The sequence below is a fragment of the Gouania willdenowi genome, chromosome 24 (assembly GCF_900634775.1).
Source record: "Gouania willdenowi chromosome 24, fGouWil2.1, whole genome shotgun sequence".
NCBI classification, from domain to species: Eukaryota; Metazoa; Chordata; class Actinopteri; order Blenniiformes; family Gobiesocidae; genus Gouania; species Gouania willdenowi.
In genome coordinates this window covers 14,469,325-14,495,879 of record NC_041066.1, presented here as the reverse complement: position 1 = coordinate 14,495,879, position 26,555 = coordinate 14,469,325, and the positions used below count along the sequence as shown (strand labels likewise).

Sequence of the window (26,555 nt, the reverse complement as noted above, 5' to 3'; positions counted from 1 at the left end):
ATTTCAAAGTCAACTTGCCTTGAGCAACTGATCAATTCTAGGGAATGACAATATATATTCTTTTTCATTGCCATCTAACATTCATAGGCTCATAATTTGTATTGTTTGCCATTGTCTAATGGGTCGAGTCCTTGGGTAGCCATTAAGGAAACTGAATCAGATCATCTCTGCTGCACAAAATTCAATCATTATGACATCAATGGCATCCTAAACTCTTCATACTCACTTTTATGAAACCAAAGTGTTTTCAAGGTTAAATAATAAATAATCGTCTTTAAAACTTTAAGAATCCCATTCATCTGTTTCAAAGATATTGGCTTTAGCTGAACAGTGGTGATGGTATGTCATCAAAAAGATCAGTCATGGATAACAGTCATGGACAACGCCAAGGATAAATGGAAAAGCTAAAAAAAAATTTTTAAAAAGCAGTTTCAGAACAAGAGAGGAATCATCAGTCAATGCTCGATCCATTTGAGAAACAGCAAAGAGGCAACTAGGGAAAAAAATCTCTAGCTCTGATCTATAAATTCATGTTTCTGAGGTTTAGGGAACAAATGGTCTATAGAGTGAGATGACAAGCTTGGCGATAAGAATCCTCAAATTTAGGAGTGCCATGTCTTTTACGACCCTTCTAAAGTGGAATGTAATGAGCTTCTGAGATGTGGTCTGATGATTGTATTCTCACAATCTGAACTTGGACCAGTGGACCAAGATTATTGTTAGGTTAAAACCTAAAGTGACACTAAAGAGTTTGGGCCAGGACCTTGACAAAGTGACAGTATTACTTTGTGTGTGTGTTGGGCGTACCTTCCTATCAGCTTCCCATGGTCATCTCATCATGTTCTCCTGACAGGCCTCATTAAAGCCCAGTTACAGGAGACCTCCTCCTCCTCCTCCTCCTCCTCAGCCCCACAGCAGATGGACAAACGCCGGGTGATAATATTCCAGGGCTGTTGGATGGGCGTCACTGTTTATGTAACCCAGAGAATCTTATTAAAAAAGCTTCTCTCCTTCCGTCCTGAACTCAGGGTTAATTAGCTCTCTTCCTAGTTGCTGGCATGCATGGAGGGCTCCAAATGGTCACAGTGGTTGTTAGGGGTGACTAGGTTTGCCTCATCTCCTGTTGCCTGTTGGGATTCAGCAGAGAAAAGACTGAGAACGACACAGTGATCATGGAGCCTGCAAAAAAACAGCACCATTTTACGTCATAAAATCAGGCTAAAGTAAAACTTGTGCAATACAAACCAACAAATTGTGCATTTCTTGTGCTTACTGTATATAAAAAGTGATTGATGCAGTGCTGCATTGAGACATCACTTATATTACTGAAACTGCACCATATACTGTAAGCCTTCTCCTGTCTCATCCTGACCTTGAATTGGGTCCATATACATCACACTGACAGGAAACGTGTGCCTGGAATTACGGAGATTATATCACTCAAGTGCACAATGCTAAACAGACCCCATGGCAAGATTCATATTTTAGCCAAAACCCATCAATAATAAACAGAGAAATGAAATTGGGTTGTAACAGTAAGAGTAATACTACTGTAAACCTAAAAGAAAAAACAAACTGTGAAGTTTGCTTGAATAAAGTGATTAAAAACTTCAAATGAAGACAATAAAAACACACGCATACAAAAAAAAACCCAAGCTGATTATGCAAACATAATTACACAGTAATTAAATGTTTTTAAAAAAGAAGAAGTACAGGATGACAGAATGACAAACAAAAAGACATCACTGCAGGAGTGTACAATAATAGCAACATTTATTTTAATTACAAGCAAGTTCCCTTTACACTAGGATTTTTTTTCCCGCCCTCATTTCAATATTTTCCATAATGATATACATACATTTCCATTTCCAGAGTGCATACATTGGGACGGGAGGGTCTGTTACATAAAAAGGCTAAAATAAAAAGTATTGAATTTCTTATGAAACACATCATGTCAAATACTGCTTATCACAAGCGTTACTCAGTAGTGGTTCTGTACTAAAAAGTGCACAAGGTCTATTCAACACCAGACAGCCTCATATTTAATATATAATGGCAATTTCAACAAGTATGCATTTCATACATTCAACATAAACAAGGCAAACCCATTCAAAGGCACGGGACTCTCACGTCAATATTTTCTTTTTAAAAGGTAATTAGTACTTACACGTCAGTTATTCTTTAACCTTAAGCTGTGAGTTCTTTAAAAAAAAAAAAAAAGGTTTTTAGTCACACGGTACAGGACAGCAATAGAAAATCATTTATGGGCACGGTTTACGTTAAAAAACAAAACAATGACAGTTATCTGCAATAATATATTACTGTTTTGCAAAGAAATCGACATTTGAGTAAGACTCAAGACAAAGACTCCTCCTCCTATGTATTAAAAAAATATTTTTAAGAATCAAGAGTTTGTGGTATTTTTTGTGCACTGGGAAAGTACCCCAAAATTTGTTAAATGGCAACAGGAATGGGTGAAGTTTTCTTTCATTAAAAGGGGTAAAAAAAAAAAAAAATCGTAAAATACACTGAGCGACCTGTTAACAGAAACACTACTACCTCGAAAGCCGAAACAAAATGACTTGCTGTTTGTATCCACTGTCATTTATCAAGCCACACTAGATTTTGCAGATTAGGTTTAAATGTTTCAGAAAAAATAGATTTACATAACTTTTTTTTTCTTTTTTGCTACAGAGCTACTGTAACCTTTTAAAGTTGTTCAAACACATGCACACAAACCATCCAGTCTCTCTTCTCTGAACACAAACAGTACAAAGTTCTTTAAAACTAGCCACGACAAGGAGACCGCAAAATATCACTGCATATTAATAACCATGCCACATACAAAACAAACTAAAAAAAAAAAAAAAATCAAATAAAGACTTTAAAATCAAATAGCAGCAACACATCGGCTTAGTTCTGTAAGGACAAAATCCAGAACCAGCAAACCACCAGTGCCTCTGGGTGATGATAATAAAAGTGTTACACAAATTACGTACAGTGAGCTGTCAGTGCAATTATATAGGGAAAGATCTAAATCTTATAAAGATGGAAGGTTTAAAGGCTGAATATGCATTTGTTTCTCTACAGTACACATTCATGCCACTTAAACAACAAAATCCACTGGAAGTGAATTCACAACCTTGGCACAGTACACATCTCCATCCACAACTAGTGTCAATAGAATGATCATAAAAATGATACAAAGGAAATACTCACTCTGTGTGATGTTTCAAGTAAGGTCTTTTCTGAAAACATTAGAAAGCAACAGTAGTACTGAAAAAAAAAAAAAAAAAACAATGACGACATACAGGAAACATACAAATACACAAAAAGTACTATTTACACAAATCAATTCTCTCCTCGTCCCCACAGAGAAGACTTTAACTCACCCCGTTAGGCTTAGACTTGTCTAATTCTTTCATTGGTGACCATGAAAAACCAAATTGTGGGTTTTCTCAGCCTATTTCTGAGGTTGGTACCACAGCCGCCCAATCAGTGTCCCAGTGTGAAGCAAAAAGCCAAGGTTTGACCTTCAAAGCGGCGTGTCGTACACTGGTTCTGATGAGCCCTCCTCTATGTCCTCCTCAGACTGTGATGTCTTGAGCTTCAGCTTCTCTGTCGTTGAGGAGGAAACAGGGTTTGCCTGGATGTTGTCGTCACTGAGCTTGGCTTTGCTGCTGTCCTGAACAAACTCTTGTATCTCCACAGGCAGCCGGCGAAACTTGTCCTGGTACTCCTGGTCCAGATCGCTCTGCAGCTGAGGAGGACAGTTCATGTCACATGAAAACTCTTGGAATCACAAGAACAATTAAACCAAACAACATCCAATGTAAACAGCAAGTATGGAAAACACTTTGGTATGTGACTGAGCTTGGATATATAGAATAAACAAAACACAAAACAGTCCATTAAGATTACAAACTACAAAACAGTGTCAGGGTACCAAATGTAAAATATTCTGGAATCAAAGAGGGAACACAAGAGACAGGAGGAAATCCACAAATAACTGAGCATCATGTGAGGCAGCATTGCTTCTCTCACACCTCAGAGAAGGAAGGTGAGCTGTTAATTCCCTTCATCTAATGATATCAGTAAGAAGAAATGAAAAAGATAAATTGTTCCTTACAGTTATGAATGTTAAAAGATACAGAAGGTGAATCAAACTCATGGCCAGGGGGCCAAATCTGGCCCTTTAGAGCATATAGGAGCATCCATCCCACAGGAGAAAGCTAAAATTACAGAGAAAACATGAATCATTGTATAAACTAGGGGTGGGAACCTCTGGGTACCTCACGATACAATACGATACACGATACTTAGTGCAAAAAAATTGCGCGATATTACTCCGTATGAAGATATCGTCACACCCCTAGTGTAAATTATCAAAAGATATCTCAGCCCCTCCAAGTTCACAAACTCAATGAAACTCCACAGTATTTTCCAGGGCTAACCGTATACCCATGCTTATATCACATGATTCCAGTACATTTTTTAACTCAAACTGATGAAAAAACTCTAATTTTTTCCAAACTCCTGCAATTTTCTTCAAATAATTCCACAAAATGTCCCCAAATTGAATAAAAAATGGTCACAAATTCAAGTAATTTTGACGTGATTATCCTGCAGAGACTGATATTGGATATTGTCATTGCCTTACAAACTATATACTACTTGTATGTACAATATAAGATTCTGTAAGTATCTTAACGCAATATGCCAAATGTAACCACTAAGCGTGACTTTTCTCGGTGTCGAGTACTACTAAATGAATACAGGATAATAGAATCATACCATGCTGATACAACTACCGTCACCAACGTCTCCACATGATCCGTTATAAAGTGGTGTAAGCCTACTAAATAACCAACTTACCACTTACATACTGACTTTTGATATTGTTATACTCAACTAATACATAAAACATTCCCATATTCCTGCTTACGACGGTCTAGCAACATGCAGTATGCTGTGTTAATGTTATCCATCACGACATAACTCAAACAATGTACGGTAATCTTCACAAGCTCATACCATATCAAATGCTGCAGATTGTAAGGTCTATGTTTTTGACTATATGGTTGAAAATGCAATTGTAATAGGAAAATGTAACTGGTTGTGTGTACCTGGGTCTGAAAATGGTGTACTGGAACTTTTACAGTAACTTTTCCTATGTAATGTAATTAGTGAGATGCAGTTGGTTGAGTTCTCAATGGGAATGCAAATGTGAAATGTACGAGTACTGAGAATATGAATATAGGGGTAGGCGCACATAAGCTTCCTTGCTTCAGCCTATTCCTTTTGAGCTTCCATTACCGTGTAATGATGTGATTTCTGTAAATGACTTGAGTAAACAGCTCAACTAAACTATGTGAAAGGGCAAATTTTACACACAATGATGTGTAAAATGCTTGTTTTCCTGCCTCAAATCTGTGGCCGACTTTAGATTAAACTTGTTTGTATTTGTCCCTTGACCTAAAATGAGTTTGGCACCCCAGATATACAGGATGACCAGAAGGTTGTAGAGCTGCAGTGTCCAAACTCAGCCCTAGAGGCTTGACAGGTTTGATACCCCTGAATCTAATGAATGTTTTATATCTTGCAGCTCTGCAGAATGTCTGACAATCACCATTATTATAATTGCTTGTATTAGAAAACACACTTAACAAACGCTGTAAAAACCCACTGATGTCACACAACATACTTGAGCCGTGGTAATCACGAATCATCATCGGCCATTTTTTGTTAAGATCAACACATTAGAGCAACTTTAGGATTTCAAGTGTGTAATCAAATTTGAACAGCTGCAGTTTGTAAAGTCATGGAGTTTGAAGATCTTTTCTCCAAACAGTGGTTTATTTGTCTGGAAATGCTGCTGATGAAAGTATTTTGAATGGTATTTTACCAAAACAAGGAGCTGAAAGAACTGCACCGCAGAGTTGCATAATAATTCTCAGAGGATTTATCAGTATGACAAACCCCATGAGAGCAGCTTCAGAAAGTTCAACGTTCACCTCAGCATTACTGCTCTGCTTTGCATGTGATTGCTACAAGAAGCTCAATTCCATGTTTCTCTGTAGAGTCTTACAAATTAAGCTATTTTCAATCATCATCCTTCCATCCAAGGTCACCCATCGAAGTTTACTGTAGGTGAAATAGGCCTACTATGACATACAATGACTATTATCTCTTAGCTGTACAGCAACATCAGCATCAATCATAAAAAAACAGATTTGTTTTAAATATATTTATTGAAGGTATTACAACAGGCTATAAACCGAAACAGAAAAAGGACATGAACTTTAGCTTTCACTAGAAATACTTGTGTCCTTGTTGCAAAATTATAAACTAAACAGATAAAATAAATGTCCACGCCCTCCCATAGACATAGGAAAAAAAAAAATGAAACGTATATATAAAGTAGATGGACTTACACCATACTAAACATTTTCCTGCCTTGCAATAAAAAAGAAGAAAAAAAAGAGCTGTTTTCTCTGAGGCATAGATGCCCCCAATGATTACACATGACAAGATTGTATTCATTTCATTGCGAGCCAATAATTGCTGTAATGCTGATTTCTGTTTAACTACCCAGCCGGCTCCCTAGGGAGAGTGGTAATTAAAAGAAAAGCTGCAAAGATGAATGGTGTCAGAAGTGCAGAACTCGATATAGTCACGTCAGCGTTATTAGACACCAAAATTACCTGGGTGTTTAGAAAGGTTTAATGAGGGGTCTACGACATGCTAGAGAGGATCTTGTTGTATCAATAATCTCACTCAACCTATGACCTAAAAAGGATTTCAATTACAGCATAAACAAACTTGGGGGTGAATCCTGCAGCTATAAATTGCCACAAGCTCTAAAACAGAACTTACATGCTCCGACGCAAACATCTAACCTAACAATGAAAAGGAAAACCTACTGTATAGAACAGAGAATCTTCAGAAATTATAAAAAGAGCAGAGACAAAGCAAAGGTCAAAGGTCCCAAGATGCATTTGGAACCTACGACGACAAAAACCTGAAACACACTGAGGCTAAATATCTCTGTTAATTTGTCACCTTTGAAAGTTCTGAAAGCATTTGAAGCGAGAAAGTGACCATGTAGAATACCAACGTGTGGTCATTTGATCCATAAAACTCACGGAAACACGTTTCATGCCGACATTTCAGAAATTTTCGGAGACCCGCCATTGTGCTCCTGACAAAACTTCTGGTTAACTTCAAAACAAGAGCCCTATTTACAAAAGCGTTAAAGAACTAATGGAAGACAAGAAAAGATGCTTTTGTTTTGAAAAGGGGATGTTTGATTTTTAACTTGAAGCCGGTCCCTGGATGATTTTACGTTCCGCTTGCAATGCATAATGGGGTGGTTGAGTATGACTAGAGTGCCCATTTCAAAAATGTCCCGATATAGCATACATCGGGGTATTTCTCGCGAACTCAATCTTTTCATACTAAATAATGTGAACGCACTACATATTCATTTTGATGTCAGACTTAGTATGAGTACTACGTTAGTATGACATTTCAAACAGCCTATGATGATGGGATATTGCTTCTACTTGTTTACACTGTATACATCATACTCTGTAATAGCGCTGGGCGATTTTTTTTTTCATTTCAATGCACCTAAAAATGACTGCAGACATCAAATGTATTGTCAAAAGTGCAACTTTATTGCTGTGATTGTCCTCAAGAGTTAAAATGCATAGAACAATCCCAAAATAAAACGTAACTGAGGCTCTGCCATTCAACTATTTCAGGCTTTAACCCAGGTTTAAGCAAAAGTGCAACAGCAACTTCACAGTAGCTTAAAATTTCTGATTAATGAATCAGATTACTACATATTTTATAACATCACAATTAAAAAAAAAAAAAAAACTCTTCCCTTATCATCTCATCATATAAAAATTAAGGGTAAACAAATGTAAACAAAGAAGGGGCTAGCTCACATCGCGCTACGGTAACCCACAAGGACGTAACGCGAAAAAAACTGTGATGGATAAAAAATAAAAATTTTAAAATATATACTGTATATATATATATATATATTTTAAAACTTGAATTTGCAAAATAAAAATAGTTTTTATCTACAAATTCGATTTTTTTGCCCAGCCCTACTCTGTATTATTAACCATAACCAACAACTTTTAGAAGATTTTAGGCAGTTGTTACATTTATTAGTAATAATACTATAGTTTTACAGTCTACTGGAAACAATATTTTTCCTGAAAGTTGTCTAACTTAAATGGAGGATGCTCCCTCCGTAGACCGCAGGTCTCTTTTGTACTTCATGGGTTGATAACATTCAATAATAGTCAACAAAAACCCAAAGGTTACTTTTTCCATCTTGTTCTCTGTATCCACCAAGGATATACTCCCCCGTGCACAATGCACGACACATGGGTGTGTTCGCCCTTAAAGTGAAAATGTCAGCCCTGAATGAAGTGTAGCCTGAATCGATACAGGATGCTGTTCGTCTCAGTAGGAACGGCAGGAGCTCTTAGCTTGTGTCGTTGGGATGTTTATGAGTGGTTCAGCAGTGCCTGCTCACTCTCCCAGCGAGCGCCGCATTTCAAGGTCACCGTCATTGAAAAATATCCCTTCCTCTCGCCTTCTCTTTCTCTCATTTTCACTTTTCTTTCCATTATCCTGTTTTTCATTGTCACCCTCGCTGTGCGCGGACATCCAGCACCTGAACCAGATGGCTAAAGATGCACCAGAGAGTGAGTGGCACTCTCCCAGCTCTGCACTGCGCATGACCTACTTAGGGGTGGGACAGTGAGCAAACGTTGTGTGTGGAAGCGTAAATGCATGTATGTGTGTGTGTGTACGTGCAATGCTGACTGATTGACGCCCTGGTTCATGAGAAGTGGGTCCAGGAATGAGGAAGGGCTGATGATAAGAGGAGTGACGTACGTGTGTGTATGTGTGTGTGTGTGTCATATAACAAACCACAAAGGTGTAGAGTACTGATACTGTATATCCTACAACAGCAGAAGTACTGTTACTTGAATGAAATTGTACTCAAGTACAAGTAGTACAACTAAGTCTTACATAAAATACTCAAGCACAAGTAAAAAGTAGCTCAATTATTTAGAGTAGTACTCAAAGGAAGTTACTAGTTACTTTCACCCCCCCCCCATGTTTACTTTTGACAACAAATCGTGCCACGGATCCCTTGCATATAGTAGACATCTCATTTATAAACTTAAAAGAAAGAGACCAAATCTTGCACAATTGGAACTATGTATATATATATATTAAAAAAAAAGTTTTTCTTTACATAACATAACCAATGAATTAAATTAAAATTAAATTTTTTTAAGGCTCCAAGTACAGCTACATTTATGAACTCTAAAAATAAGAAAATCCCCAGCATTTTGGAGCATTGCATTACGTTCAATCTGATTGGTCGGTTTTGATGTGACGCATTTGATTGTTGTCTGGTCATTTCATTTTTTTTGTGTTTCACGATGTCCATTGAGTATTTTAAAACAAAGAAAATATTTACTCAGTAATGGTTGGGTGTAGAAATGTAACATTTTACGTTATTTATTTTAAAACATGTCCGACAGCTGTTGTTCACAGTCCCCGCCCCTTTCCCTTCTTTTCCCTGTCTTTTTTACAGTGTAGGGTGTGGAAGAGTAGAAAATAGAATAAGCAACTTTTCTGCTTGGAAGGTAATTACTGCTGCTTGATTTACATTATGTTTGATTTGTAATTGTTACACTAGAACTCTGTGGTGCATGTGTCTGTTCACGTGCGCGCAGCAGCCTCCGTATCTGCTGCTGTAAGTGACACTGCGTTGTCGTTGCTGCAGCTGCTGCTGAGGTGTGTGCACATTGAGAGAGAGAAGAGCTGCAGTAATATGCTTTAACAGTACATGTTATATTACTGTGATGTTGCTGTTGGACTGACGTTAGCTTGTTAGCTCCTCTGAGGGAGGGACTTTGGAAAGTTTGGAGGCAGGGCAAGAGAGCAGCGGGGAGGGAGGGGGAGAGAGGGATCTGAGAGAAAATATTTACTCAGTAATGGTTGGGTGTAGAAATGTAACATTTTACTTTATTTATTTTAAAACATATTTAAGTACAAGTAAAATTACTGATTTAGAAATAGACTCAAAAAAGTACAAGTACACAAAATTCAAAAAATATAAACTTTTCATGAGAATTAATTTTTGAAATTAAGCAGAAATTGGGTGTAACTTTAAATCCCTGTATCATATCCAAACATAAATATTGGCATCCATGCAAAATAATGCACGACAAAAATAGTAGTAGTAGCTCCAGAGAGTTCCTTGATATTTGAACACATTCCTGGACTGAACCAACAAAATGTAAACGTTAAAAGTTAAAGTTTGTTCAGGGATACCCTTGCCAAATCACTTAAAAGTCTGCTTGTTTATTTTTTGCTCTTTAGGTGCGAGACATCTCCTCAAATACATGAACAGAATCTATGTGTCCTCTGGTTTCTGTTTGACAGTGAGCAGCGTCAGCTCTCAGTTTAACTCTGTCTCTCTCTCAGGGTCTGTCAACAAACTGCACGCCCAGAGACACACATTTCTGCCTTTCTTAAAATACAGCACTCTGTGACCTTCTTCACCAGCATGTCCTCATTTTGAGAAGCCATCGAGGGAAGCGGCAGAACGGCCTCAGAGGAGCCAAATTAATTCTTTGCTTTGAGCTGTGACATAACGCCTGCTGCAACATCATGAAGAGAAAAAAAAAGGCTTCTCCTGCCTGGCTGCCATTAGACGACAGTACACATGGCTTATACTGCTGCCTTGCCAAAGCATTTAGAAAATCCCACACATCTCGAGTGATAAATTTAAAATTTTACACAAGATGCATATACAAAGTTGTAAAACATTGTCTCTGGAATGGATCAAGTCTCTTGATGAGTGTGTGTGATCATTTTACGTGCTTTTTTTTTTTTTACCTTGTTTGCACATGCTGTCATAGGTCAACACTACAAGAAGTGCAATCTTTTTACAGCAATGCATGTTTTGTTATTGCAATTAAATACATTAATTTGTTTTATTGCATACTTGTGAGCATCACCAGCCCTCCCCCTAAGGAAGGGTAAGAACTACTTTATTAAAGGGGGGGGGTATAAAAAGAGGGCAGTGTTACACCTGGGTGAGGGGGAAGGGAACCGGGAGGAGTCACTCAAGGTAGGAAATGGAAGTTCCCCACTTCAACAGTTTTAGTTTCTAATTTTACGTGCTTTGACCTTTAAATGAATGAACTCGCCAAAATAAAGCTCAATAAGCCCCGACCTTAAACTAAAACAAAGAAAAACCTGACAGCATTGTAAAAATTCAAGCACACGATGCATGCAGGAAAGCTACGTTTGTGTGTCTGAGGCTGAAAGGACATTTACATTCTTTCCACTATTGGCCTGAAGAACAAAGATGAACAGCAGCTGTCTAAGGCTCATACAAATTAAGAGGCAGACTCAGAATAGACACCATGCATCTTTGCATTGACTTTCTTCGCGCGTACATCTCTGCGTGCCTCTCCAAGATAATTCATCCACTTGCATTCTTGTCTTACGAAGCAAGAATTTAAAAAATACCCCTGCATACCTCCGCCATGTATGTGCAGCGCTTACCCTAAAAGGCAAAACAAGAAGGTCAGCATATGAACCATGTTTGGTGCTATAGAAAACCAGTGAAAATGATGACAGAGCGCACAAGGAGCTCACTGGACTCCAACCATTGTCTGACTATCCCACTAATTGACCTGAATCAGACAAAGTGTCACCAAAAAGCCTGGCAACATGCCTCTCAACTGTGGTGGAACAGTTAACACAGCCCTGATCTAACTGCTGAGGCCTCAACTTCCTTTTCATGGGTGAAACTTCCTGTGTCATTAACACAAATTAAAAAGTAATTTTAGTTACTGTTACACACAGTGGAGAGCTGCACACAGAACAATAACTTTAGCTTCTAGCCTTTCACAATAAGAGCTCTAATATGCTGTAGTGTGCACTATAGTCTAAATCAGCGATTCTCAACTGGTGGGACGGGACCCAAAAGTGGGTCGCGAACCTGGACTGGATGGGTGGCGGACAGCTAGTCATAAATAAATACTTAATGTCTCATGTTGGACTTGTCTTATTTTGAAATAAACTTTTCTTTTGACAGGCATGCTGTGAAAAGCATGTTGCACAGGAAAATATATAGATTTATTTAAAAAAAAAAAAAAAATTCTATATGCATTTTTTTCAACAGCTATTTTTGAAAAACTAAGTTTGGTTGACTGAATTCTAAAAAAAAAGTGGGTCGCGATTTAATGACTGTGGTAAAATGTGGGTCCCAGGGTGAGACCAGTTCAGAACCCCTCGTCTAAATTGTAATGTTATTATAAAAACGGGCTACACTAATATAAAACTACCGTTGTTATTCTGTTACCCGTCACTAAACGCTACTTTCCTCTCATTTGGGCCACTATATACAGTAGTTTATAATAAAGTGCTTATAATAAGCCTTAATATAATTAATCTCTTAATAAGACCTTATATTACCATTAATAAGGCTATTATTACCATTAATATGTTCGCTTTAAGTGGCTTACTAACATATAACTACTGCGTGAATAGCATTAATAAATATTTATGAAGCTTTTTTTTTAAATTAACATTTATTTACAATTATTAATGATAATAATAAGGCCTTATTGAGAAGCTCATCAACATTAAATTACTGCTTATTACAAGCAGCTTTTTAGTAACACTTATATAGCCTTATTAATGTTAATAAGAATTTATTAAGTCCTTATTGAGAGGCTTATTAACATACATTCACTGCCTAAGAAGCATTAATAAATGTAAATATATTTATGAAGCTATTTTATCAACACTTAAATAGCATTATTATTGTTAATAAGGATTTAATGAGGCCTTAGTTACTGTTTATTAAAAGCAGCTTCAGTGTGTTAATAACATTAATAAGAATTTTAATGATGCTTTTATTTAATACTTATATAGCATTATTCATGTTAATAAGAATTTATTAAGTCCTTATTGAGAGGCTTATTAACATACATTCACTTCTTAAGAAGCATTAATAAATGTAAATATATTTATGAAGCTATTTTATTAACACACATAGCATTATTATTGTTAATAAGTATTTAATAAGGTCTTATTTGGAAGTTAGTTGACTTATAGTTACTGCTTATTAACAGCAGATTTAGTGTGTTAATAACATTAATAAGAATTTTAATGATGTTAATTGTATAGTAACAATATTGTTGATAAAAATAATTTAGTAAGGCCTTATTAAGAGGCTTATTAAGTTTAAATTACTGCATAAAATGTTAAAACTAAGGACTGGATTCAAATCAACAACCTTCAATTCCCCACTGACAACAGACTAAAAGCTTACCAATAACTTTGCAGGTTTATTAATTTTAAATGCATCTTCCACTGATCAGAGGTTGTTGATTTTTCTGATTCAAAATGGCTTAATAAATAATGAAACTATGTTTCTGTATAACTTGTAAAACTTTAATAGGCTCTTCTTTTTTACTGCCTTTTATCTTATTGACTGCACATTAGCTTGAATAAGACTGACAGTTCACACCTATTTTTGTGTCTGAACCCTAGAGACTAAACAGAGGCTAATGGTGGCTCGTGCTGAAGCAGTGTAGTGCAGCAGTTCCACAGTTAATGTTCCTTAGACATTGAGCTTCATTAGCAAATGTGAGCATGCATAATGAACGCCAGCATTAGCAACGACAATATCATGAAAAAAAAAAAAAAAAAGGAACCAAGTGTGTGACACTCACATGCACTCAAGTAAACACTGTATTTGACTTGGTTGGCCATAAGTGTTCCCCGGTGGGCATTGTGAGGTTGTGAAAGTGTATGTTTGTGCACAAGTGCATTATTTATGAAGCTTCAACAGGAAGAAATAATGCAGATCAAAGTGTTGGAAGGAACGAGGCAGCGTCTCGTGCGAGTGACACAGGAACACAGGAAGATGGCCACGCTATAAAGCTCTATTTTCCTTCAATCCTTTCTTTCTGCTGCTTCATTCCTATTTCAGCACCCTTCCCTGGCATTGCGTCACGAGGACTCACATCCAAATTAGCAGATTGTATAAAGTCACGCAGGATAGAAAGAAAAAAGGTGGGGAGGATGTAAGGGGGGGGGAAATCTGAGTTTCCATGACAACCGCACAGGACTCCTGCTTGCTGAACAAATGGGTGTGTGCGTTGAGGAAAAAAAAAAAAAAACAAAACGTATGGTTCTGTGTGGTCATTCAAGGCTTTAATGCATATTATTCCCACGACACAAACACATACACCAACGCACCGCGCTGTGAGACACATTGCTTCATCACTGTTTCCCACGCTTCTCACAGCTCAAAGAATGGTGTGGAATGAATGACTCGAACACAAAAAAATACAATATGTTCTGGCAAGATGTCATTCTGCGAAGAAGAAGGAAAAAAAAAAGCTAATCGAGTTAAATAAATAGGGTGATCTGGATGTTCATCTATTTTACATTTTGGTCAACAAACAAAAGAAGACTTGAGCTGTTGATTTTGATGTCACGAGGAAAAGGTCTGTCGATACATGACTCATGACATAACCTCATTTATTTTGTAGTGTCGAAGAAATCAGGACAGGAAGTCACATGCCTAATGGGAGCCATCCGTCTTTATTGCCTACTTTTGTAAATGCGTATTACAGGAGGCACACGCACAGCCAAAATCCATAACATGACAAATGCTTCCAATACCTTTAATCATCCTTCTCCTCACAGAAACATATGCATCTCTAAACTGACGGTAGGAGTGAATGCATGATTGTCTGTTATTGTGAGGATAAGCAGGTATAGAATAGAATAGAAGCTTTTATTGTCATTGTAAAACATGTACAACACAATTAAGGCGCTCTCCAAGAATATGAAAAGACGAATGACATGACAAACCGAAATAAAATATCGGAAAATAAATATAAATATATACTACTATAATACTACTCAGCACACTATATATATTATCATAACCCGCAATATAAATAGAAGAATAACGTTTATGGTTTAGCCCAAAATAATATATATAGTGTTTTTCAACCTTGGGGGTCGCCTGAAATGTCTAGTAATTGATAAAATAAATAATATATAGTATATTTATAAAAATTTGCTAAAAAAAAAAAAAAAAAAACTTGGTAAAAATGCTTTAAAATTATATTTTAACATTTTTGAATTATTATTTTTCAAGTACACATCACACAATAAAAATCAAATAACTATCCTATACTTAAAGGCACACAATGTAACTTTTGGCCACTAGAGGCGCTAGACCTGTAACTTTCACATCAAGCGCCCCAAGTGGCCTCAAGCGCCGCAGCACTGTCGCAAAAATCAACAGTTAGTCAGTCTGGCCAGCCTCTCTTGTCTTTTGATTGTGTATGCAGACAGTAGTTGACCTGTAACTTTGGGATAAGGATTGGCTCTAAGGGCTGGGTCGGTCGGGCTGGGGTGCGAAGCGGGGCTGGGCTCACGCTGCGGCTGGAGGAGCAGACCACAGTCTACTGTAGGAAACTTTCATGTTAGGTTTATTCTACACTACACTGGCACTCGGCCCTCCTTGCCTCGTCGGTGGCGCTCCCCCCACTCCCTGGCCTTGCCGCTGTCGTCGGCCTCCTTTGCAGAGAGTCTGCGCGGCGGTCAGGGTCGGGCGACCCGGTGTACGCCGGGTGAAAGGTGGGTCCCCACGTCTTTTTAGCCTCCTCAGAAGCAGTTTTAAAGTGTTTGCTTGCCTCGGCCATGACCAGTCGAACAGGCGGAAAAATACCAGCAAAAGCCTTAGCCCAATGAGTATATCAGAGCACGTGACTGCCGTAAAGTGATACGTTCTTCAGGCATTCTCCAGGTCACATGACCTGGCCAAAGACGGTCCGTCTCTCCAAACTTACATGGGCGGTATTTCAAGAGGGAAGCCCCGTTCGAAGCATTGATACTGTCAAGCGCTGTATATTGGCCTGAGGAATCATTTAAAATAACTCATATGGGTCAACTCTTTAGGTCAAAAAGTCCACAGTGTGCCTTTAAACTTTCTCAAATCTAAATCTTGTTGAAATAAAAAGCAGTATAAAAATATCAGAGGTGGCACACCTGTACTTGTATATACACTTTAATAAACATGATCAAAAACTCATTTTAGAAGAAAAAAAAAATGATTCTGGGGTCACAGGATATTTGTGTTATCAAAATGGGGTCACGACCCAGAAAAGGTTGGGGACCTCTGTGTTAAGACATACACCTAATCTCTTAACCCCATTTTTTGAGTGTTAAAGCTCTGAATCTTAGAACATTTCTGAAGACAAAACAAATAATACATATTTCACATAAGCTTTGCAAAAAAATGTAGGTTTCCATGTTACTTTGACCTTTTGCATGTGCACAGCAGCAGAGGAAAGGAGGACACAGTATGTCCGGAAATGTGGGCTTTGATGTGAGCAGGGACAGCTTGTGCCGTCATGTGGTTTCCCACTGAGTCTTTGGGGAGGCTTTGATTGGATCATTAACAGGACAGGCGACACCTGAGCGGCCATGCTGGGTGAGATGAACAACAGTCATGCAACTGATGACTTCTACTCTTTTCCTTCACGTTCTGTGTGCTACATGGCCATAATAACACGTTTGTGTTTTCACTCCACCAATGATTATAATAGATCCATTAGTGGAGAAAGGAGAAACTAGAGGAGCAGTACGGAGATGAATGTGAGCCCACAAGACCGAACAAACAAATACAAGGAAGAAAATATTATCTTTCTATGGCTCAGCCTTGGCTTTACACTGGGATTCATTATTTCCAACTGTCTTTCACTTTCTATTTTCAGGACCGAATGATGCATAGATGTTTTTTTCTTTCTGTGAGATAATTGAACAGACTAAAAGTCTACCTCAATACCTCCATAATATCTCCAAAATGTCTTGTACATTTCCTTCTGAGGAGAGTTGGCTTTAATTTCTAAGAGTGCAATAACCTCTTTAAATAATAGCAGCATTGGCTTCCCTGGTGGAAAAAAAAAGGTACTTTATTGCATTTTAAAGGGCCGATGTTACGCTAAATCAACTTTCCTGTGCTTTAAACATCATAAAAGTGCTATTTGGGCTTCATACACATGCCCAAAGTGTTTTTTCATTGATCCCTCAATCATTAGTTAGAGGGTGATTTGCTCCTTTCCCACTGCAGGACGCTCCAATTTGATGATGCGTTCCCACTTTGATGACAAATTTGACGCTGCACTGAGCTGGAGATGCCGCACCTCCAGGAAGCGCTCTGCTGTGATTGACATGAAATCAGACACGCCCACGAAGGTGAGCATTTCAGAGTCCTTCGCGTGGTGCTATGTACGTATCTTCTAGTCTATATATGTACCGGTGAACGCCCCGCCACCACGACCTGTCTCGTGTTTATAAAGCAGCATGAGCTCGGCTACGGAGTGGGTGGGAGGAGGTCGGACCGTCCTCTGGCCCTACATCACCGTGCGGCGAGGAGGAAGTCAGTGTCCCGTCTTTAGACACGTCCACTCATGAATATGCATAAGTAGGACGCAAATCAGCCTGTTTGTGTAGAGTTGCTCAGAAAGTGACTTTTCAGAGGCTAAAACTCTGGAAAACAGGCGAGTTTGTGAAAATAAACCTCAAATACTATGTTTTTGGGTTTCTTAGAAGAAATGAAGATGTGTGAAAAATATGTGACCTTTAAGTAAATACTAACATCACACCTTCGCGGAAACACTTTTAACACACTTCAAAAAAACAAGTACTCTATTACACTTTATAAAAAAATATTTTACTAAAATTAAATGAAATGTATGGGTAATTTTCAAGTGTACTTATTTGAAACTAATTTTTACACATTTTTTTTACATACTTAAAATGTGTGCTTAAAATTGTCTTTTTATCATACACTGAGAGCATATTTCAGAAGTACACATTTTAATATCAATACTCTGATATTAGGTCTGAATATATTTTAAGTTACATTAAGAGTTATCTTGTGCCTTAAGAAATGTATTTGGAAAATGACCAATAGTATTACCGTGAACATGTCGCAAATGGCTGCTCTGGTGTGTTGATGTATATCTTTCGCTGCAACTACCAAATCAAATTCCTAGTATTGTTCTAAACTGTACCTGGCCAATAAAGCTGATTCTGATTCAACCCATTTATTAATTTACTAATTTAGCATACATTAGTTCATTTATTTTAAAGTAATATACTTAAAACATACTAAATACACTGTTAGTTACGTTTTAGCATGTAAAAATACACTTAATACACTTCCAGCTGAACTTCTTTTTAGTACAAAATGAGTTGTTCCAAAATAGCATGCTTTAAGTTAGCTAATCATAGACGCACTTGTAGTATACTGATGATTAGTGTGGCTTGAAGTACACAAAAGTATGCTACATTTTAGTACACTTAATAAGGTTTAGCAACACATTGTCACAAAGTGTTATGAAAACACTGGAGTTTTCATTGTTTTTATATTTAAAACTGATAAAAGCTGAGCAAAATCTAAATCAGGTGAGACAAGCGAAGGTTTAATGGAGGCATGTTAACGAAGGACACAACAGCCACAGACTCCTATTGTTTTCAGAATGTAATTATTTATAAAGGGTTTAAAGGTGCAGTCTGCAACTCTTATAAAAGTGACATTACAAATAAAAAAAAATAAAATAAATTCTTCCCTTATCATCTCAGCGTAGTGCGAGTGAAAAATTAAACATGCCTGTGGCACACATATAGCCTACTCAAAGGGTAAACAAATGTAAACAACGGCTCACATCGCGTTACGGTAACCCACAAGGATGAAACTTGAAAAAGTCCGAAAAAAACTGTGGTGGAAAAAAAATTATAATAATAATTAAAAAAAATAATAATAATAAAAAAATATATACATTTTCTTTTAACTCAAATTTGCAAAATAAAAATTGTTTTAACTACAAAATAGATAAATCAATGAAATAGATTTTTTTGTCCAGCGCTAGGTTTAAGAATTATGTATTAAATGTGTATAGACTACAAAGGTGAAAAATAAATGTTCATCTTCTCAGGAATCACAGCTTCACTCTTGAAAATATTTTTTACTATTTTCATTTCTGTACAATTCACTACTGATGCTATAGTGTAGTAACTCTGCATGTTTAGCAAACAGAATACTGCTTCTCCATGGGAACTGCACCACAGTGATGGCTGATTACTATGTAATGACCTTCTTCAGGGAAATTAAATTAGTTTTGGTGACATGGGGCTAGATGCTGTGTAATCAGTTACAGTTCTGCCATGCAATTACAATTCCAGAAAGCAGCAGCTGGACTATCATTTTTCTTCCACGCAGTTTACAGCTACGTCAGAAAAGAATTATAGTGCTGGGTGTTCAAGAGGCTCTGGTAAATACAATAAGCACAATTCCTACAAGGTTACGATATAGGAAGAGGGATTCTGTGTTTACAGACCAGAAAACAAAGGATTCTATAATATTTATTTTTTCTCTTCACTCTACCTAATGTCTCCTATTGCAATTTTGTAAGGAACAAAGGGCAGTCACATTGTGGGAGTCCAATAGAACAGGGGTTGTCCAATGTTTTTTGGCTCAAGTACCCCCTTTTTCTTATTTCTAAATCCAAGTACCCCCATTTTGTCTGTCTACAACATTTTGCTTAGAAAACTATTTACTATTTAAAAGCAACTATAGATCATAATGATGGAATTAACTAGTGATAGCACACATTTTAAACAATCTAATTTAGTAAATAAGTGAAAATATTATTATTTAGTGCAGTGGTTCCCAACCTTTTTTTGAATCGTGACCCCCACTTTGATATCAAGAATTTCTGGCGACCCTTTTTTTTCTTCTAGAATTTGTTTTTGATCACGTTTGAACTCAGATATAATTTTTTTTAACTGCATTTTAGTTGAACTAGATTTATATTTCACAAAGTAAAAGTATAAAAATACAGTTGCTAGGATTGATTTGAATTATTATTATTTTTTTTAAAAAAAGAATATTATTCAGAACATTTCAAAAATCTATTTACATTTTTCAGATATTTCAGGCAACCCCATTTAAACTCCAGGTGACCCCACATGGGGTCCTGACCCTAAGGTTGAAAAACACTGATTTAGTACCTCCTGAATAGACTTATTTCTATAGTTTTTATCATTTCTGGACATCTCATGCCTGAGGTGGGACCAACATTGACACTTTATTTGTTCATTTTCCACACTCTCTCTCTCTCTCCCTCAAGTACCCACTGTAGTGCCATCACGTACCCCTAGTGGTACACGTACCCCCATTTGAGAAATACTGCAATAAAAGAATTCTGTACTCTTAAACCAACTCCTAAAACCAAACTTGAAACTAGAGTAGGAATGTGGTGGATGTCCTGAAAGAAATTAACGTTTTTTTCAGGCTTGTTCAATGAAGCAGAGATAATGTGACTTGGGTAGAATACATTCTTAGACCAGCTGCCAAGAGGTAGAGAGGCAGGGACAAAGTAGAACCAATGTGCACATTTATTCTGAGGGCGTAGCTTATCAATCACTGTGGGGTGTGTGGGGAAGGTGGCTCAAGGGATCTAGCTCTGAAGAGTTATTGGTTGCAGGTGTAGCGTGTCGTCTGACCATTCTACCTGCTTATTTATTGCAGTGAGCGGACGTCAGTGGGTGGCTGCGAGGAGCCATCGCGACGAGCTTGTGTCTAACTGAACAACGGAATAATAAAAACTGTGCAAAAACGAATGTGGGTTCGCAAAACACAAAGAGCCCCAGAAAACACCTGTCTCTGCATCTGTGTCCCTGTCGGAGGAATAACAGAGTCTTGCAACATTTACCTACAAGAAAGACAAAAGTGCTACATATGTGGCATTTACATGTGACCACAACACCTCCATAAGCCCGTTATGGCTCAGAGTATGCAGCCATTTGCTTTGCTGTCAGTGGATTTATTTAATGAGTGTCACTATGCAGAAAAAAAATAATAATAACAGGGATACTGGTACAATATTGTACTTAATATTATCAATAATAATAATAAAAGAATGGGAGTAGTTTGGAAAAAGAGAGCTGCTCTTTTCTCCAGTAATGTAAACAGTGTGCTGTGCCTCAGCACCTGAATGTAAAAGTGCAATTCTTTATATCTGAACAGATTTGAATGTTCAAGGTTCAATCTTATTCTGCAGCTCTCTATTGACACTGGAATTTTCCAACTATATAAATTAGAATCTTTGTGCACTTTATTATAAAGGACTGTCGAGGTTATTTTTTTAGATTAAGTAAGGTTCCTGGTAATAAAAGACTGGCCATTAAAAAAGCCTTGACCTGTGAAGTCTGCATGGTTCATATTCTACATTGTTTCAGTGTTTTTCTTTGTGAAAACAAAAGTCAATTACGTATATCATCTTAACAATTGTAACTGTTTCTGAATAAAAATTATTTCTGTCCAATAACTAATAACTGATGATTCCGTGTGTCGTTTAGAAAGTGAAAAGATGAAATTGATCATGTATAGACGATACATATTTACTTTTCAAAAGTGGAAGTTGAAACCTGGCTATTTATTACACACAATAATTGTGTGTATACTGTATATAGCTAAATGTGAAGATGCTTTCACTTTCAGGTTAACAACAAAAGTCTTCAGCGAGCAAAATCAGGGATTTACTCATAGTGGTCGGTCACGGAACACTATATAACACACAAAAATAATGTTTGATTAAAGCCCTGTGCATTATTCGAACTAACCTTTCCTATTGCACAACTTTCCAATTGTGTTTATGCACTAAACCTGATATAGATCCCCATCTAGTGGTTGAAATGAGTTACAAGCCTTATTTTTTATTTTTTTTAATTTTACACCATTATTCTGTTTATTTTAGACAAAGGGGGAAAAAAAGTCCAAATACTATATAGGTCAGTGCTGTTACCTCAAATTAATCTCAAGAGTTGTGCTTACTGTTCAAGGTAGTACAGCACTAAAATAGTTCTATTTTGGTTATATAATTTGATAAAAAGATGAAGTAAAGTTGCTTTATAGTTACTGTGCAACAAAATTGCATATGTGGGTTAAATGTTAAAAAGCAATCCATGCAGAAACTGGGACATAGAAATGTGTTGATTTACAACAAACACGACAGTGTGTACAATCTAATTGCGTGTGCACTTTATTTAGTTCTCTGCATTTGGGATTTTAATAAATCAGGCCATTAATAATCCGTGTACCATTCAGTCTTTGGTTATTCCGTTTTAAAACCAAATCAAAATAACAAATAAACAGTGTGGTTATTTTTGTTTTTCTGATTCATTTTCTGTTTTGCGGTGTTACGGTCCAAATAGTATCCAAATAAACTGGTGACTGACTATCACCTGTGAGGCTGGTATGAGAAACAATAGGTGTTAGAACTTCTACCATTTTTATTTTGCAGGTTATAAGTACCGCTAAGAGCAGCCGTCAACACACACGGAAGATGATCACAAGAAACGAGGAGCACCAGCAGATTCATTACACCACCTCTGTTCCACATAACATGTGCATGTTTTACGTAACATCCATTTTTGGTTTAGATTTATTTATGTATATATAAATTAATAAAACAAAAAAAAAACAATCCGTTTTTGCTATTTTTTTATTTGGTTTTGAAACGAAATAACCAAAGAACGAAGGGTGCACAGATTTTTAATGTTGCAATTGTCCTACCTTTGGCCTTTCATCCAAAATTTGCTGGCGGATGTCCTTGTGCTTCTCCTGTAGCTTCTCCTGCCTCTTACTCTGTGCGTCTTCCAGCTATACACACACACACAAACGTGAAACGGTGTGTCAATCACAACACTGGTAAGACCAACCAACCAAGAGACTGTAAAAAGATGGTATCTTTGTTATCAATTCAACACCATTCCTTAGTAACCAGCCCATCGCTCACCCGTTTGATGTGCTGCACCACCTCATTGACAAAGGATCGGTTGATTTCAAGTTTCTCTCTGTGGGGACAAATTGAGAAGATGAAGAAATGAAAGAAAACTCCTGAACACTCAGGAAAAACTACATTTGGCCCCCGATTTTAATTTGTGCGGCCCCCAAAGTTAACCACACAACATGAAAAATAAATAAATAACTGTTACAGAAAAAATACACAAAAGGACTATAAAAATGACTGAAAGTCACAGAAAATACACAGACGGATAACAAAATACACAAAAGAACAATACAATTTCAGAAAAACACACAAAGGATAACAAAATACACAAAACAACAACAAAATCACAGAAAAATACACAATAAGTAGGGATGTAACGATTCACTCAACTCCCGATACGATTCGATTCACGATACTAGGTTCACGATACGATTCTCTCACGATTTATTTTACAAAATGGGACAGTAGACAAATTTTTTTTTTGGGAAAAAAAATAGAAAATACCGTACTATTTTCCTTTTATTTTTCATTGTCAAAGGAATTCCTTGATAAACAATTCAAAACAATGCCATTTAACTAAAAATAAATCTTGAATGAAATAAATAAAGGAATAATACAGCCCCAGCCCCCCTCACCCCCCTCACCCTGGGAGACTCTACAGTGAGCTCTGTAGAGTACTTCTGCTTCCTGGGGACCATCATCACTCAGGACCTCAAGTGGGAGCTGAACATCAGCTCCCTTATCAAAAAAGCTCAGCAGAGGATGTACTTTCTGCGGCAGCTGAGGAAGTTCAGTCTGCCAACAAAGATGATGGTGAACTTCTACAGCTCCATCATCCAGTCCATCCTCTGCTCCTCCATCACCATCTGGTACGCTGCAGCTACGGCCAAGGACAAGGCCAGACTGCAGCGTATCATCCACTCTGCAGAGAAGGTCATCGGCTGCAATCTGCCCTCCCTCCAGGACCTGTACGCCTCCAGGATTTTGAGGCGTGCAGGAAAGATTGTGGCCGACCCCTCCCACCCCGGTCATAAACTGTTTCAATCTCTCCCTTCTGGTAGGAGGTTTCGGTCCATCAGGACCAGAACCTCCAGACACAAAAACAGCTTCTTTCCCTCTGCCACCATCCACATGAACACACCCCAAGTCACCCACTGAACCCCCCCCCCCCCCCACCCGATCACCACCTCCACCAGCTTGATACCTGCTGCACTGTATATATATATTTATATTTATATTTATCCTATTTATCCTTTATTCTCTATCTATCCTTTATTTATCCCTCATCCTTTATATTTATCATTATTATTATTATTATTGTTGCTGGGTTGTTCTTTGTTGTGTTGTTTTTATTTCTTTTATTTCTTTTTGTTGCTTGTTTTGTGCACCAACCACCAAGTCAAATTCCTTGTACTGTCCTCAAAACTGTACATGGCAAATAAAACATTTCTGATTCTGATTTCTGATTTCTGAAAATGAAGCCTATTAATTTAAATTCTGGTTCTATAATAAACAATGTAAAACTGCATAATAGTTCTTTTTCTTTTAAAAGTGCAACTGAAAATGTATTTTGTGCCTTAACAATTGGACTTTAAAAAAAAAAACAAAAACCTGATTACACTGATTTACGTCATATTTGTTTGGACCAGCAGAGGGCGCTGGTAACACAGTGGTTGGTTGGCATGCAGATATCTTGCAGTGAAGAAGAGAAGCTATGCTAGCAGACAGAGCTAATAGAAAACGTGACTTTTACAGATATTCAAGTAATATTACAGATATTCTTTCGGTGCTTAAGGGGTAATGAATCATTTATTAACATATTTAAGAGTAGAAGGCGGCCAGAAACAAAGTATTAGCAGACTCCGCCCGCCGCCTACACTTGCTGGTTAAAAAAAGTACTGCGATTCAATTTTCAGAAAATCGATATCAACCGTGATACCTATGAATCGATTTTTAACTGCCTTACGATTAATCGTTACATCCCTAACAATAAGATTAAAAAAAATACACAAAAGGTCTATAAAATCACAGAGAGTCACAGAAAATACATAGAAGGATAACGAAATACACAAAAAAACAATACAATTTCAGAAAAACTAAAAGTATAACAAAATACACAAAACGACAACAAAAATCACAGAAAAATACACAATAAGATAACAAAAATACACAAAACAATGCAAAACAGCTGGCCCTCAGAGCAGTCGATCACATTTCATGTGGCCCTCACTGTTATAAGGGTTGCTTATGTCTGCTCCGCAGTCACATTTGAGCACTATGTTAGAATTGAAGTGTCATCTAGTGGTAAATATTGGTACGACATGCAGAAAACACATACTCCTCTGTCACATTCTTGTCTTTTGATTTGGCTTCATTGATCTTCTCTTGTCTTTTTTTGTCCATTTTCTTCTTCAGGTCTTTCTTTTCTCTACAAACAAAGATAACAATGAGCAACATTTGTTTTGTAATTTTTCTATTGGAAATGTGTGTGTGTGTGTGTGTGTGTGTGTGTGTGTGTGTGTGTGTGTGTGTGTGTGTGTGTGTGTGTGTGTGTGTGTGTGTTGTATGTGCAGCCTTACTTCTCACAGATGTCTCTGAGTTTTTTGAGCTGAACACTCTGGCACTCTTCTGCAATGCCGGTAAGTTTCTCCATCAGCTGTGGAGACGAAGGGAAACAAACACTCTGACATTAAATTGTCCTCATGTTATTTTCATAACCCTTGCTTTATTAAACATGCCTGCCATAAACTTACTGTGCTGGAGATATATATTTTTTCACACCATGTGACAAAACAAATGCAAACGCTGCAAAACACTGCAATAATAATCCCTCGGAGAGGTGGCAGCAGCCTTCATTTAACAATTTCTGTTCATATGTGCAAACTGTACTGAGCTCAGGACACCTGGGGACTGTCAGTCAGCTCATTATCCACTGCAAAGCATGTCGAGGCAGATTCCTGTCTGTGTAGGGTATGAGATCAGAGCTAAATACAAAACTGAGCATCCATTTCTATACCTGCTTACCCCATTACTTTAGTGGAAATGAAACGTGTCAGGGTTTCTTAAAGAGTAAAAATCAGCCACTCTCTGAACTCCTCCCAGACATCAACAAATAAAGAACCTCATTGCATTTTTGTCCTCAAGAGTTGTTTGTATAAAAAAATTGCATAAATTCAATCATTTTATTTCTCTATACCAGTGTTTCTCAAATGGGGGTACGCAATGGCACTACAAGGGGTACTTAAGAGAAAGAGAGGAACATTAACAAAAAAAAGCAATAAAATATGGGGTTTTATAATGTTTATTTTTAGTTAAAAATCATCATCATACTAAATATTACCAGCAACTCACAAAACGACAACCAAAACGCAGAAAATAAGAGAAAAATATCCTGAAAAAAAAACAAAAAAAACAGACAAACTACACACAAAATGACACCAAAAAGTGACTAAGTGAGAAAAATACTATTACCAACAACACACAAAACAACAACAAATGAGAGAAAAAAATACAGAAAAATAACAGAGAAGCATACAAAACGACATAAGAAACAACCAAACGACACCAAAAACACGCGCACACTGAGAATAATTTAAATAATACACA

General features: G+C 37.2%; 1 protein-coding gene across 2 annotated transcripts in view; it reads right to left on the bottom strand.

Moving 5' to 3' along the window:
* Window positions 1–1,761: 1,761 nt before the first annotated feature.
* The window catches only part of plcb1l (phospholipase C beta 1-like), a 152,983-nt gene continuing 128,189 nt past the window's right edge, over window positions 1,762–26,555 (bottom strand). For both annotated transcript variants that reach the window (XM_028439660.1, XM_028439661.1), the window contains exons 29-33: window positions 25,529–25,605; window positions 25,288–25,377; window positions 22,956–23,013; window positions 22,733–22,819; window positions 1,762–3,760 (exon numbers count right to left, since the gene is read on the bottom strand). In XM_028439660.1, the coding sequence (XP_028295461.1) occupies window positions 3,536–3,760; window positions 22,733–22,819; window positions 22,956–23,013; window positions 25,288–25,377; window positions 25,529–25,605 (537 nt within the window). In that variant the 3' untranslated portion in view covers window positions 1,762–3,535. The remainder of the gene's footprint in view (window positions 3,761–22,732; window positions 22,820–22,955; window positions 23,014–25,287; window positions 25,378–25,528; window positions 25,606–26,555) is intronic.